The following is a 12,489-nucleotide window of genomic DNA, read 5'->3' as shown; positions in this document are numbered from 1 at the left end:
TCAAAAAAGATGGTGGTTGTCGCATCATCTATTTAAAATGGAAACCTTTGTTACTGCTAAACAATTGATTTCCAAAGGTTACTTCATGGCTAGCATCGATTAAAAAATGCTTACTATTCAGTGCCTATACGAGGTGACCACAGATGTTACTTAAAATTCAACTGGATGGGACAGCTCTGGCAATATAGAGCGCTGCCAAATGGGTTAACATCAGCCCCCAGGCTGTTCACTACAATTTTGAAACCAGCCTTAGTGTTTCTATGGAAACGAAAACACATGGTCATGGCATATCTAGATGACATACTTATTGTGGGCAAAACTTTGGAATTGGCCAAACAAACTGTAACAGCCACAAAACAGTTATTTGAAAAACTGGGGTTTATTATCCATCCAGTTAAATCTAAATTAACGCCTTCCACTACTATGGACTATTTGGGGTTCACCATTGACTCAGTTCACATGTCGGTGACCTTGCCAAAGGGAAAGGCTATAGACTTAATAGAGGCTTGCAATAACCTCATTGACATCAGTAACTGTCCATTAGATTGGTAGCAAAAGTAATTGGCAAAATGGTGGCTTCTTTTTCAGCCACACAATTTGGACCTTTACATTACCAAAATTAACAGAGAGCAAAAATACAAGCACTCAAAATCAATGCTGGCCATTTTGACAGACCAATGAAGCTACCAATCAAAGCTATAATGGGACTAAAATGGTGGATAGATAACATTTGGCTTTGTTTCAATCCAATCATTATCAGCAACCCTTCTATGGTGCTACAAACTGATGCCAGTGCACTTGGTTGGGGTGCCACCAATTCCATCTCCAGCTGTGGAGGTAGATGGACTGCTCAGGAGGCATCATTATTACTAACACTGGGCATAAACTACCTGGAAATGTTGGGTGCATTCTATGGCCTAAAGTCATATTGTACTGGGTCATATCACCAGCATGTTAGACTACAGATAGACAATACCACCGTGGTAGCATATATCAACCACATGGGTGGAAACAAATCGACATCATGTGACAATCTGGCTAATACAATTTGGCAGTGGTGTATCCAGAGAGATATTTGGATATCAGCTATTTACCTACCAGGTAAATTAAATTTAGTGGCAGACACCAGGTCACGCAAATTTAATGAAAACACCGAATGGATGTTGAATAAAAAGTATTTGCTGATATTACAGCAAGATATGGAACACCAGATATCGATCTATTCGCATCCAGGCTTAATCACCAGTTATCAAATTATGCTTTATGGGAACCAGACCCTGGGGCAGCGGCGACAGATGCATTTTCGCTGCATTGGGGGGAAATTGTTTATTTATGCATTCCCTCCTTTCTGCCTCATCAGTCGGGTATTAAGGAAAATACAGCATGACTGCGTCTGGTATTTTGGTAGTACCCGATTGGCCTACTCAACCATGGTCCCCAGTGATAATGAACATGGTATTAGAACCATGTATCCCGAATAGACCAGACTTGTTGGTTCATCCCGTAACAAGGGATAGCCACCCATGCCATAACTATTTGAATTTATTAATTTGTAGAGTTTAAAAATACCTCTACTACAGCTGGGACTTACGGACACAACAGTGAATATGATTTAGGCGGCCCAAAGACAGTCCACCAAAAAACAGTATCTGGTCTATATCAGGAAGTGGGAGATGTATTGTAACAAAAACAGCATCACCTACAGAGATATGAACATCCCGTCTGTTCTGGAATACCTGGCAGGCCTCCATTATGATGAGGGGCTCAGTTATAGTGCCATCAACTGCGCCAGAAGTGCCTTATCGACTTATCTATGGCAAGGAACAGAGCGTCACTCTGTTGGAACTCACCCACTGGTAACAAAACTTATGAGGGGAATTTTTAATACCAATCCCCCAAGAACCAGGTACTCCCAAATATGGGATGTGAGTATTGTCCTGAAGATGCTCAGGAATTGGTCTCCAGCAACAGCTCTGTCCCTACATAGACTGACATTAAAAACAGTCATGCTAATGGCATTGGTCACGGCACAAAGGGTACAGTCATTACATAAATTAAGACTGGACAACATGACTTCTTCATCTGAAAACATTACGTTTCATATTTATGAATTAGTGAAACAGAACAGACAGGGATCAGCGGGCCTCAATATCGAATTTAGGTCTTACCTAACAGATGATCGTCTCTGTATAGTAAAACATTTGTCGTTATATATGGAGAAAACGAAAATCATCAGAGGCAATGAGAAGGCACTTTTAGTCAGCCATAAGCAACCACACAAAAAAGTGTCGGTCCAGACCATCTCAAGATGGCTGAAACAGGTTCTAACACAGGCTGGGGTGGATACTAATATTTTAAATCTCATTCCACCAGGGCTGCAGCTACATCGGCAGCTATGCAGTTGGATGTACCAATGGACCAAATCCTCAAGGCAGCAGGATGGTCAGGGGAAAAAACACTCCAACTATTTTATCATAAACCAGTCATTAAACCTGGAACATTTGCAGAAACAATTTAAGTTCTGTAATTTAATTACCCCATAAATAGGGGCTATAATTTGTGTTAATCAATTCATGGATTCCAATGTCGGATTCATGTCATGTTGACACAATTCCTCCTACCGTCATTAAGGCAGATGTGATGCATGGACTTGTTTCCACGGCATGAAATCACAGAGCTTTGAAATCTTCACGTAGTCACTCACGTGACTCCGAAGTAAAATAGTAAGATTAAACGAGAACTTACCAGTTTGAAGTTTGATCATTATTTTATGAGGAGTACGTTGAGGTAATACGTGCCCTCCGCTCCCACCCATGATCATATACTCAACTGGTATTTCTTTCTCTAATCTTACTATGTTTAAGTCATTACAGTTATCTGTGATTTCACACCGCTGCTTTGAAGAATGACACGAATGCGTCCTGGCGGGGTTCTTCGCGTATTCCCTCAACGTACTCCTCATAAAATAATGATCAAACTTCGAACTGGTAAGTTCTCGTTTAATCTTACTATTTTTTCACACAAAAGGTAGTGGCTATATTGGACAAGCTGCCAGAGGAAGTATTTGAGTCAGGTAAAATAATAATATTTAAAAGACATTTCGCCACACACATGGATAGGAAAGGTTTGGAGAGATCTAGGTCAAATGTGGTCGTGGGATAAGATGGGACATCTTGGTCGGCATGAGGTGTGCAGTTGCTCACATGTATTTGGTTTCTTCTTGAAGAATGGGAGATGAACTCACTTTTCAAAGTACAAAGTGCTTATGAGGCTTGACGGGGTAGATGTGGAGTTGATGTTTCCCCTGGCTGGGGGTACCTAGAACTGGTGGTCAAGGAAGACGTTGGTCATTCGACTGATATGAGGAGAAATATCTTCAATCAGAGGGTAGTAAATCTTTGGAATTCCCTACCCAAGAGGGTTGTGGAGGTTAAGTTGCTGGATGCCTAGGAACTTGATACTGTCGACCATCTCCACAGCAACTCCATTGATGAGGACAGGGCTGTGTTTAACCCCTCATTTCCTTAGGTTAACAACCAACCCTTATTTTGTAGGCATTAAAGGCTAGGTGGTTGTTTTGATACTATGATGCAAAGTTCTCATTCTTTTTCCTGCACTCCACCACATCATCGTTGCTGTTCCAGCTAACAACAGTGTTATCGTTGGAAAACTTAAAGATTGAGTTGGTGCTATTCTTTGCTACATAATCATGTGTTTAAAGGGAATAGAGTAGGGGATTGAGCACACAACCCTGAGGAGCACCAGTGTTGAGAATCAGAGTGGAGGAATTGGTATGATCAATTCCAACCAACTGAGGTCTGCGGTCAGGAAGTCCAGAAGTCAGTTGCAATGGAGGCTTCAAAGCCAAGGTCTAGAAGTTTAGAGATGAGCGTATTCGGTATTATGGCATTGAAGGCTGAGCTGTGGTCAATGAGCAGCATCCTGATATAGATGTTCTCATTGTCAAGGTGATCCAGAGCTAAATATAATAGAATGGTGATGCCATCCTCCTTGCACCTATTATTTTACTGTAAGCAAATTGAAAGCGGAAAGAAGATCTCATTGAAACTTATAAAATTCTTGCATGGCTGCCAGGTTGGATGTAGGAAGGATTCTTCCCCTGACAGAGAAGGATTGGGATTACAGTTTCAGAATAAGGTCTTGGCCATTTCTGACTGAGATGAAGAGAAATGTCTTAGTTCACAAGGTTGTAAACCTTTAGAAATCAAAGCCTTGGGGACTGAGGAGGCTCAAAAGTTGAGTTCTTACAAAGCAGTGATTAATGGATTTCTAATTGTTAATAGAATCAAGGGAAATAGAGATGTTGCAGGAAAATGATGGTGTGGTATGTCAGCCATGATCTTGACAAATTTAATCCAGGAAGTCAAATTCTGGAATGATATAAAGAGTAAATAGCAAAGTCCTTAGGATTGTTGTTGTACGGAGAGACCTTGGGGTATATATCCATAGTTCCCTGAATGTTGAGACATAGGTGGTTGTGGCAATAAAAACGGTGTGGGGCATGCTTGCCTTCACAGGCCAAGGCATTCTATATTTCCACGTTGAGAAGTCACGTAGCAATCATACAAAACAGCTTACTCTGTACAACTCTGGTTGCCCACTACAGGACGATGTATTAGAGAGTCACACAGCAGGGAAATAGGCCCTTTGGCTCAATGCATCCATTCCAACCAAGATGCCCCATCCAATCTACTACCATGCCAGGCCCATATGCCTCTAAGTCTACGCTATTCATGTAGCTGTCCAAATGTGTTCCAAATGTTCTTATTGTCTGTACCTCAACTACTTCCTCTAGCAGCTTATTCCACATCGCCTCCACCCTCAGTTTGAGATAGTAATCCCTCAGGTTCCTATTAAATCTTTACCCTCTCACGTTGACAACTGCCAACGTGACTGTGGGCCAGGTTTGTGCTCTTACCTTGTGGGTGACACTCCCGGCACGTTGCCGCTACTCGTTCCTCTCCCAGTTCCCCTGTGTTCCCCTGTGTTCCCGCCTGTCCCCTCTCTCTCCACTTGAAATGTTGCCCCGTTGTTTTCCTACTCACCTTGAAGTAGTTATGGAGGTCATCCGCGAGGAAAGAATAAAACATCTGCCTGTCTTTCTTGTTACTGAGCCGGTCGTGGAATACTCTGGTCAGCTCATGGGCAAACAGAATGACTACCCTGTTTTTAGAGACTATGTTGGCCTTGTCAGCTCTGAGTAGGCCATTGATCACCTGCAGAAAGATTGACAAATTCTTCCTCACACATGGCACATGTAAATTATAAGCCCATATATCTACTACACCCCCCCCCCCCCCCCCCCCCCCCCCCCCCCCCCCCCACCCCACCCCACCACCACCACCACCACCCCCACCCCACCTTTGTAGGAATAGAATTAGAATCAGAGAGTCATTCAGCAAGGAAACAGATCCTTTGGTCAATTTGCCCATGCTAACAAAGTTATCCCATCTATACGTCCCACCAGCTTGCATTTGGCACACATTCCTTGAAGCCTTTCCTATCCATGTACCCATCCAAATGTCTTTTAAATGCTGTTATAGTTCTGCCTCAAGCCCTCAACTACCTGCTCTGTCTGTTCATTCCATAAATCGACCACCATCTGTGCGAAAAAGTTGCTCTGCATATTCTATTAAACCTTTCAACTCGCACCTTAACCCTATGTCCTCTGGTTCTTGATTCCCCTACTCTGGGCAAAAGACTCTGTGCATTCACTTTATTCATTCCCCTCATGATTTTAATCACCACCAAAAGATCACACCTCATCCTCCTGCGCTCCAAGAAGTAAAGTCCGAGCCTGTCCAACCTCTCCCTGTAGCTCATGCCCTCAAGTCCAGGCCTCAACATAAATCTTCTCTGCACACTTTCCAGCTTAACAACACCTTTCCTCCAGCAGGTGGCCACAATTGAACACAATGCTCTTAAATTCGGCCTCACGAACGTCTTGTACAACTGTAATATAACATCCCAACTTTATATTCCATACCCTGACTGATGAAGGCCAATGAAGGTTTCTTGACTACCCTATCTACCTATTGTGCACCTTCAAGGAACTATGCATCTGCACTCCTAGATCTTTCTCTGCTCTACAACACTGGTAACATCCAACAGACAACAAGGCATCTAGCATCAATTGCTGTAACGTATTACTTATTTCAAGTCCACAATCTGAAAAATAACCTTCCACTGCCACTCTGTGGTTCGTTACACAAAGCCAATTTTGGTTCCAGTTGGCGAGCTCATCCTTTGGCCCATGTGATCTAACTAGCTGGGCCTTCATACAATGTGGGACCTGTTCAAAAGCTTTATTAAAGTCCATGTAGATTATGCCTACCACCCTCTAATGATCCAGTCAGGGCAGAGTTCCAGGGATTGACCACTGTCTCTCCTATTCTTTCTCTCTCCACCTCAATTTTCCTACCATGCACAAGACAGGCAATTCACTGCGGAAAATTAACTTGCCAAAGCATGTCTTTGGAAATGTGTGACTGTGTGAGGAAACTGGAGCAGTAGGCGGAAACCCATTTGGACACAGGGATATTTAGCAAACTTCACACAGACAGCACCAGAGGTTGAACCAAAGGTGCGACCCTAATTCAGTTCTCTAATTCTCGTCCTCAACCCAGGTAGCAATGCAAAGCTTACATTTGATTTTTAAAGGATTTTAGCATTCCATTCATACTACCCAAGTATATTACTTTATATTTTCACTGACATTCAATGGCATTACTACCATCACTGTTAATATCCTGAGGGTTACCATTGACCTTTTACACAATGTGGCTACAAGAGCAAGTCAGGGTCTGGGAATCCTGTAACTCCCCAAAGCCCGGACACCATCTATAGGGTTCAAATTAGGAGCATGATGGAGTATTCTCCACTTGCCTGGATGAGTGCAGCTTTAACAACACTCAACACCATACAGTAAAAGCAATTTGCTTGATAGGCATGCCATCCACAACCATCAACTCACTCCACACTGATGCACAGCAGCAATTTGTATCATGTACAGCTTAGGTGTCAAACTAAAACATGTGATACTACATTCTGCACTCTGGCGTTTTTCTCTTACACTACCTGTTTCACTATGTATGGCTTAATTGTATTTAAGTATCGTATGATTTGAATATAGACACAAAATGCTGGAGTAACTCAGTTAGACAGGCAGCAGGAATGGATGACGTTTCGGCTCGAGACCCTTCTTCAGACTATTGAGGGGAAAGGAATATGAGAGATATAGACAGTGATGGAGAGAGATATAGAACAAATAAATGAAAGATATACAAAAAAGTTCTGATGATAAAGGAAACAGGCCATTTTACTATGTGAGAATGGGAACCTGGTGCGATTTAGGTGGGATAGGGATGGAGAGATGGAGTCTTCTTTTTATAGAGCCCTTATACAAGATTAGAAGTGGTTCGGCCAGAGCTGAACACACTTCTCTGCATCTGCACAATGGTGTCTGTCTTGAGTTTCTTGTGCTTCTTGTGCGTGGTGGTGGAAACAGGGCCGCGACGTGAACGCTCTTTCCTTGACCCCGAGAGAGGGAATGCAGGGCTTACTTGAATTTAGAGAAATCAATATTCATCCCACTGGGTTGTAAGCTACCCAAGCAAAATATGAGATGCTGTTCTTCCAATTTGCGACTAGCCTCACTCTGACAATGCAGGAGGCCTTGGGAAGAAAGATCAGTGTGGGAATGGGAAGGGGAATTAAGTGTTTGGGAACCGGGAAATCAGGTAGGTTCAGGCAGACTGAGTGAAGGTGTTCAGCGAAACCATTGCGCAGTCTACGACAGCCGATGTATAAGAGTCCACATCTTGAACAACGGGTACAGTAGATGAGGTTGGAGGAGGTGCAAGTTGGAGTGACCATTTGGCCTGTTTTGCATGTCATTGTGGATGGCATGTGCCTTTAAATTTTAGACTGCCTGTTATAATGTGGGTGGGATTTATGACGTGTCTTTGGGCGTGTTTGCAGCTTAACTGCTTGCGCAGAAGTTTAGTGTTTAGATTAGTTTTGGAGAGACGATGGAGAAGGTTAATCCTTCGACCATGTCATGGCATGTCATTGTTACGGAGACACGAGGAGCTTTCTATTATCTGAAGTAATGAGCTGGAGTTCGAAGAAGATTGCCGTAACAAGTCGGAAAAACCTTGGATGTATCTTACTGTTTTCTATCTACAATAAAGAAAATATTCATTAAAAGATTGTGTGCTGAAGCTTTATGAATGGAAAAGCTCTGAAGGTGTCTGAGGCAGCTTGCATGTGTACCGAAGATATTCCCCTTATCCATTCTCATCCAATTAGCAGCTAGGGTGCTAATTATCTGAAAGATATGAAAAATCTGCCACTACACAAGTGAACCTCTGCCTAACCTGAAAGGACTGTCAGGGTCCCTGGACAGAGTCGAGGGAGGAGGTATAGGGACAGGTGTTGCATTTCCTGTGTTTGCAGGTGAAGGTACCTGGGGAGGGGATGGTTTGGGTGGAAAGTGATGAGTTAACCATGGAGTTATGGAGGAAACGGTCTCTGCTGAAGGTGGAATGGGATGGAGACTAGAAAGCATGCAAAACAAACTATTTCACTGTATCTCGTGACAATAAATACCCTATATTAAAATCAAAACCAATGCATTGCAGCAACTCACCAAGACTCCTTAAACAGCACCTTCCAAACCCATAACCTCTTCCAGCTAGAAGGGCAAGGGCAGAAAGAGCAAAGGAAGACTACCACCTGGAAGGTGCCTTTCAAGCCACACGCTGTGCAGACTTGGAGGTATATGTGGTGGCATTCCTTCAAGTCATGACAAGAGTCAAGAGTGTTTTATTGTCATATGTCCCAGACAGGACAATGAAATTCTTGCTCGCTGCAGCACAACAGAATATGTGAATATGTAAACATTGTATATAACGGGGGGAAAAAAGAAAAAGTTCAATAAATAACAAATGTAGTGCAAATAACAAATAACAATAGTCTTTTGCAGTTCAGAGCTCATGGCTTATTCGTTGTGTTTAATAGCCTGATGGCTGTTCACCATCGCTGGGTCAGAATCCTGGAGCTCCCTTCCTATCAACCTCAAGGATTGCAGTGGTTTAAGGTTGCAGCTTACCACCACCTTAACATGGGCTATTAGTAAGGAGCAAATAAATGCTGGCTCAGTCTGTGAAGCCCACAATCCTTGAATGAAATTGGCATAAACAATCATCTTTTCACTTGCCTACCCCACATATATTTCTACACTCTTCTCACAGCTCACTTCCCACCCAGCTTGGTGGCAACAACAGACTTGGCGGCACATATAGATTAGGACATGTAGACTGAACTGTAACAGTCATATGAATGTGCATATGCACATTAACACACTGACTCACATGCATATGCACGCATAAAACACATATGCAGACACAGACATGCAGGTCACACTGATATACACGCACATTGCCCAAAAGGTATGGACAAACAACAAAATGAAGTCTCATTCACATATGCTGGACTGGCAGTGTAGGAAAACGTACCTTTGTTAGGTCTCGCAGATTGAACGTGTAATGGGGATTGATTGGCGTGGGCAGCATGTGCCGAGACATTTTGTAATAAATGCTAATTGCGGCAGTCACTAGCTGATTCCTGCAATTCCGGACAACAGGCAAGAAGTTATGGCTCTCCAGAAAACGGCCAAGTTTAACCTGTGGAAACATGAATTCCAAGAAAGTATCATAATCCATAAATTGACCAAATAGATTTTATACATGTTGTTAGGGTCTCCGAAGATAGACACAAAATGGTGGAGTAACTCAGCGGGACAGGCAGCAACTCTGGAGACAAGGAATGGGTGATTTTTCGGGTTGAGACCCTTCTTCGGACTGGATCACTGCTGCCCCTGTCCTGGGAGTTTGGGATTGGAACAGTATAAAAGGAGTTATACTCTGTGGCTATGCTGTGATTATCGTGGCCTTTTTATTCTTTGACAAGAAGTTTTTATTCCATTGTCACAATTAACATAGTATTTCATTAATCAAAACTGCTAGTCATGCAATTTGCAAACAACCATCAAATTATAACATTGCCGACCATATCCAGGACACACTATTAGTTTAGTTTAGTTTAGTTTAGTGATCCAACGTGGAAACAGGTTCTGCAGCCCACCGAGTCCACGCCAACCAGCGATCCCTGTACATGAGCACTATCCTACATACTAGGGACAAGTTACAATTTTTACCGAAGCCAATTAACCTCCAAACCTGTACATCTTTGGAGTGTGGCAGGAAACCAGAGCACCGGGGGAAAGTCTGTGCGGTCACAGGGAGAACTTAAAAACTCCATCCAGACAGCACCCATAGACAGGGGCGAACCTGGGACTCTGGTGCTGTAAGGCAGCAACTCCTCCACTGTGCCACCGTGCTGCCCTTGAGCCCCCTTGTTGCCCACTATTCCTGAGATGTCTCCCAAGCTCCCATGGACACCATGTGCTCCCTCTCCAGCAATACACAGAAATAAACGTAAACCTGGAAGGATGGCAGGCAGTCGACTCAGGCAGAACTCTCAACTGCCCACCTCTGGAACCCGTGAATGGCCACTTTGGCCAAGCAACCTAAAATCAACAGTGTTGGGCTCATCTGCAGCCAAAACCTGAGAGGCAGCCCCCGTTAGATACTCAAACAGGGACTGCACGCTCACACTGCTGCTCTTGCAACACTCAAACAGCAGACCAGATAATTCCTTGAAAGGAAAGCCTTTCTGGTCCAGTGTTGAGGACACCAAAGACTTCCCACTTTTTAGTGCTTTTCGACAATTAATCTTTCTGATTTTGTGTCAGCACCTCTCAGCTCACGGAGAGAGTACTCCCGGTGTCTGACCCTGGGATGAGTGATAGGTCAGATTCACACTGGCCTAACTTTGTGGCCTGAGAATGTGTGATGTGACGGTGTCGAGTGAGCTTCAATTTGTATCTAACCCGTGCTATCCTTACCCTGAGATTGAGAGATGCAACTATGCGTCTAACCTGTTCTTTGCATTGGCTGTTGTAGCGAGCAAGACACTGACCTGGAAGATGTGCTGTAGGGACTTGGTTGAGGGCTGAGGCAGAGTGAAGATGCAGAAGTGTTTGAGCAGACGTTGGCTGAGCTGGCTTCGTGCACCGCCCGGGGGAGCGCAGGCTGCCAACAGGGTCACATCATCCACGTGCTTGGTATCGGGCAGAGAGAAGAGAGCAGGAGAGACATGGTGAGACAATGGCAATCTTGGACTCAAGCACAGGCACAAAGTTTAGTTTAGTTTAGTTTAGAGATACAGCACAGAAACAGGCCCTTCGGCCCACCAAGTCCGTGCCAACCAGTGATCCTGGCACACTAACGTTATGCAACACACATTTGGGACAATTTACAATTATACCAAGCCAATTAACCTACAAACCTGTACGTCTTTGTAGTGTGGAAGGAAACCAGAGCTCCCAGAAAAATCCCATGCAGGTCAAGGGGAGAATGTACAAACTCGGTACAGACAAGCACCTGTAGCCAGATCAAACCCGGGTCTCTGGCGCGGTAAAGCAGCAACTCTGAGCCAACGTGCCATCTAGTTTTCTGACTGACATCCACTATAAACCTACTGACTCCCATGGCTATCTGGACTACACTTCTTCCCACCCTGCTTCCTGTAAGGACCATCCCCTACTCCCAATTCCTTCGTCTACGCCGCACCTGCTCCCAGGATGAGGTGTTCCACACCAGGGCATCGGAGATGTCTTCATTCTTCAGGGAATGGGGGTTCCACTCTTCTACATAGATGAGGCTCTCACCAGGGTTTCTTCGATACACCGTGACACTGCTCTCTCTCCCCATCGCCCCACTCATAACAAGGGCAGAGTCCCCCTGGTCCTCACCTTCCACCCCACCAGCCGTCACGTACAACAAATAATCCTCCATCATTTTCGCCACCTCCAACGTGACCCCACCACTTGCCACATCTTCCCATCTCCTCCCGTCTGCTTTCTGCAGAGAACGCTTCCTCCGTAACTCGCTGGTCAATTCGTCCCTTCCAACCCGAATCACCCCCTCTCCGGGCACTTTCCCTTGCAACCGCAAGAAATGCTACACTTGTCGCTTTACCTCCCCCCTTGACTCCATTCAAGGACCCAAGCAGTCGGTCCAGGTGCGACAGAGGTTCACCTGCACCTCCTCCAACCTCATCTATTGCATCCACTGCTCTAGATGTCAGCTGATCTACATCGATGAGACCAAGCGTAGGCCTGGCGATCACTTCACAGAACACCTCCGCTCGGTTCGCAATAACCAACCTGATCTCCCGGTGGCTCAGCACTTCAACTCCCTCTCCCATTCCCAATCCGACCTTTCTGTCCTGGGCCTCCATGGCCAGAGTGAGGACCACCGGAAATTGGAGGAGCAGCACCTCATATTTTACTTGGAGAGTTTGTACCCGAGCGGTATAGAAACATAGAAACATAGAAATTAG

At 44.5% G+C, this 12,489-nt stretch overlaps 1 protein-coding gene across 1 annotated transcript in view; it reads right to left on the bottom strand.

Moving 5' to 3' along the window:
- The window catches only part of LOC129697686 (dynein axonemal heavy chain 6-like), a 415,092-nt gene that overhangs the window by 100,219 nt on the left and 302,384 nt on the right, over positions 1 to 12,489 (bottom strand). The window contains exons 50-52 of the mRNA XM_055636395.1: positions 11,065 to 11,205; positions 9,540 to 9,707; positions 5,067 to 5,237 (exon numbers count right to left, since the gene is read on the bottom strand). Of these exons, the coding sequence (XP_055492370.1) occupies positions 5,067 to 5,237; positions 9,540 to 9,707; positions 11,065 to 11,205 (480 nt within the window). The remainder of the gene's footprint in view (positions 1 to 5,066; positions 5,238 to 9,539; positions 9,708 to 11,064; positions 11,206 to 12,489) is intronic.

Source organism: Leucoraja erinacea, chromosome 5 (assembly GCF_028641065.1).
Source record: "Leucoraja erinacea ecotype New England chromosome 5, Leri_hhj_1, whole genome shotgun sequence".
Classification (NCBI taxonomy): domain Eukaryota; kingdom Metazoa; phylum Chordata; class Chondrichthyes; order Rajiformes; family Rajidae; genus Leucoraja; species Leucoraja erinaceus.
The sequence above is the reverse complement of the archived record's forward strand: the minus strand, read 5'-3'. Positions and strand labels throughout refer to the sequence as shown.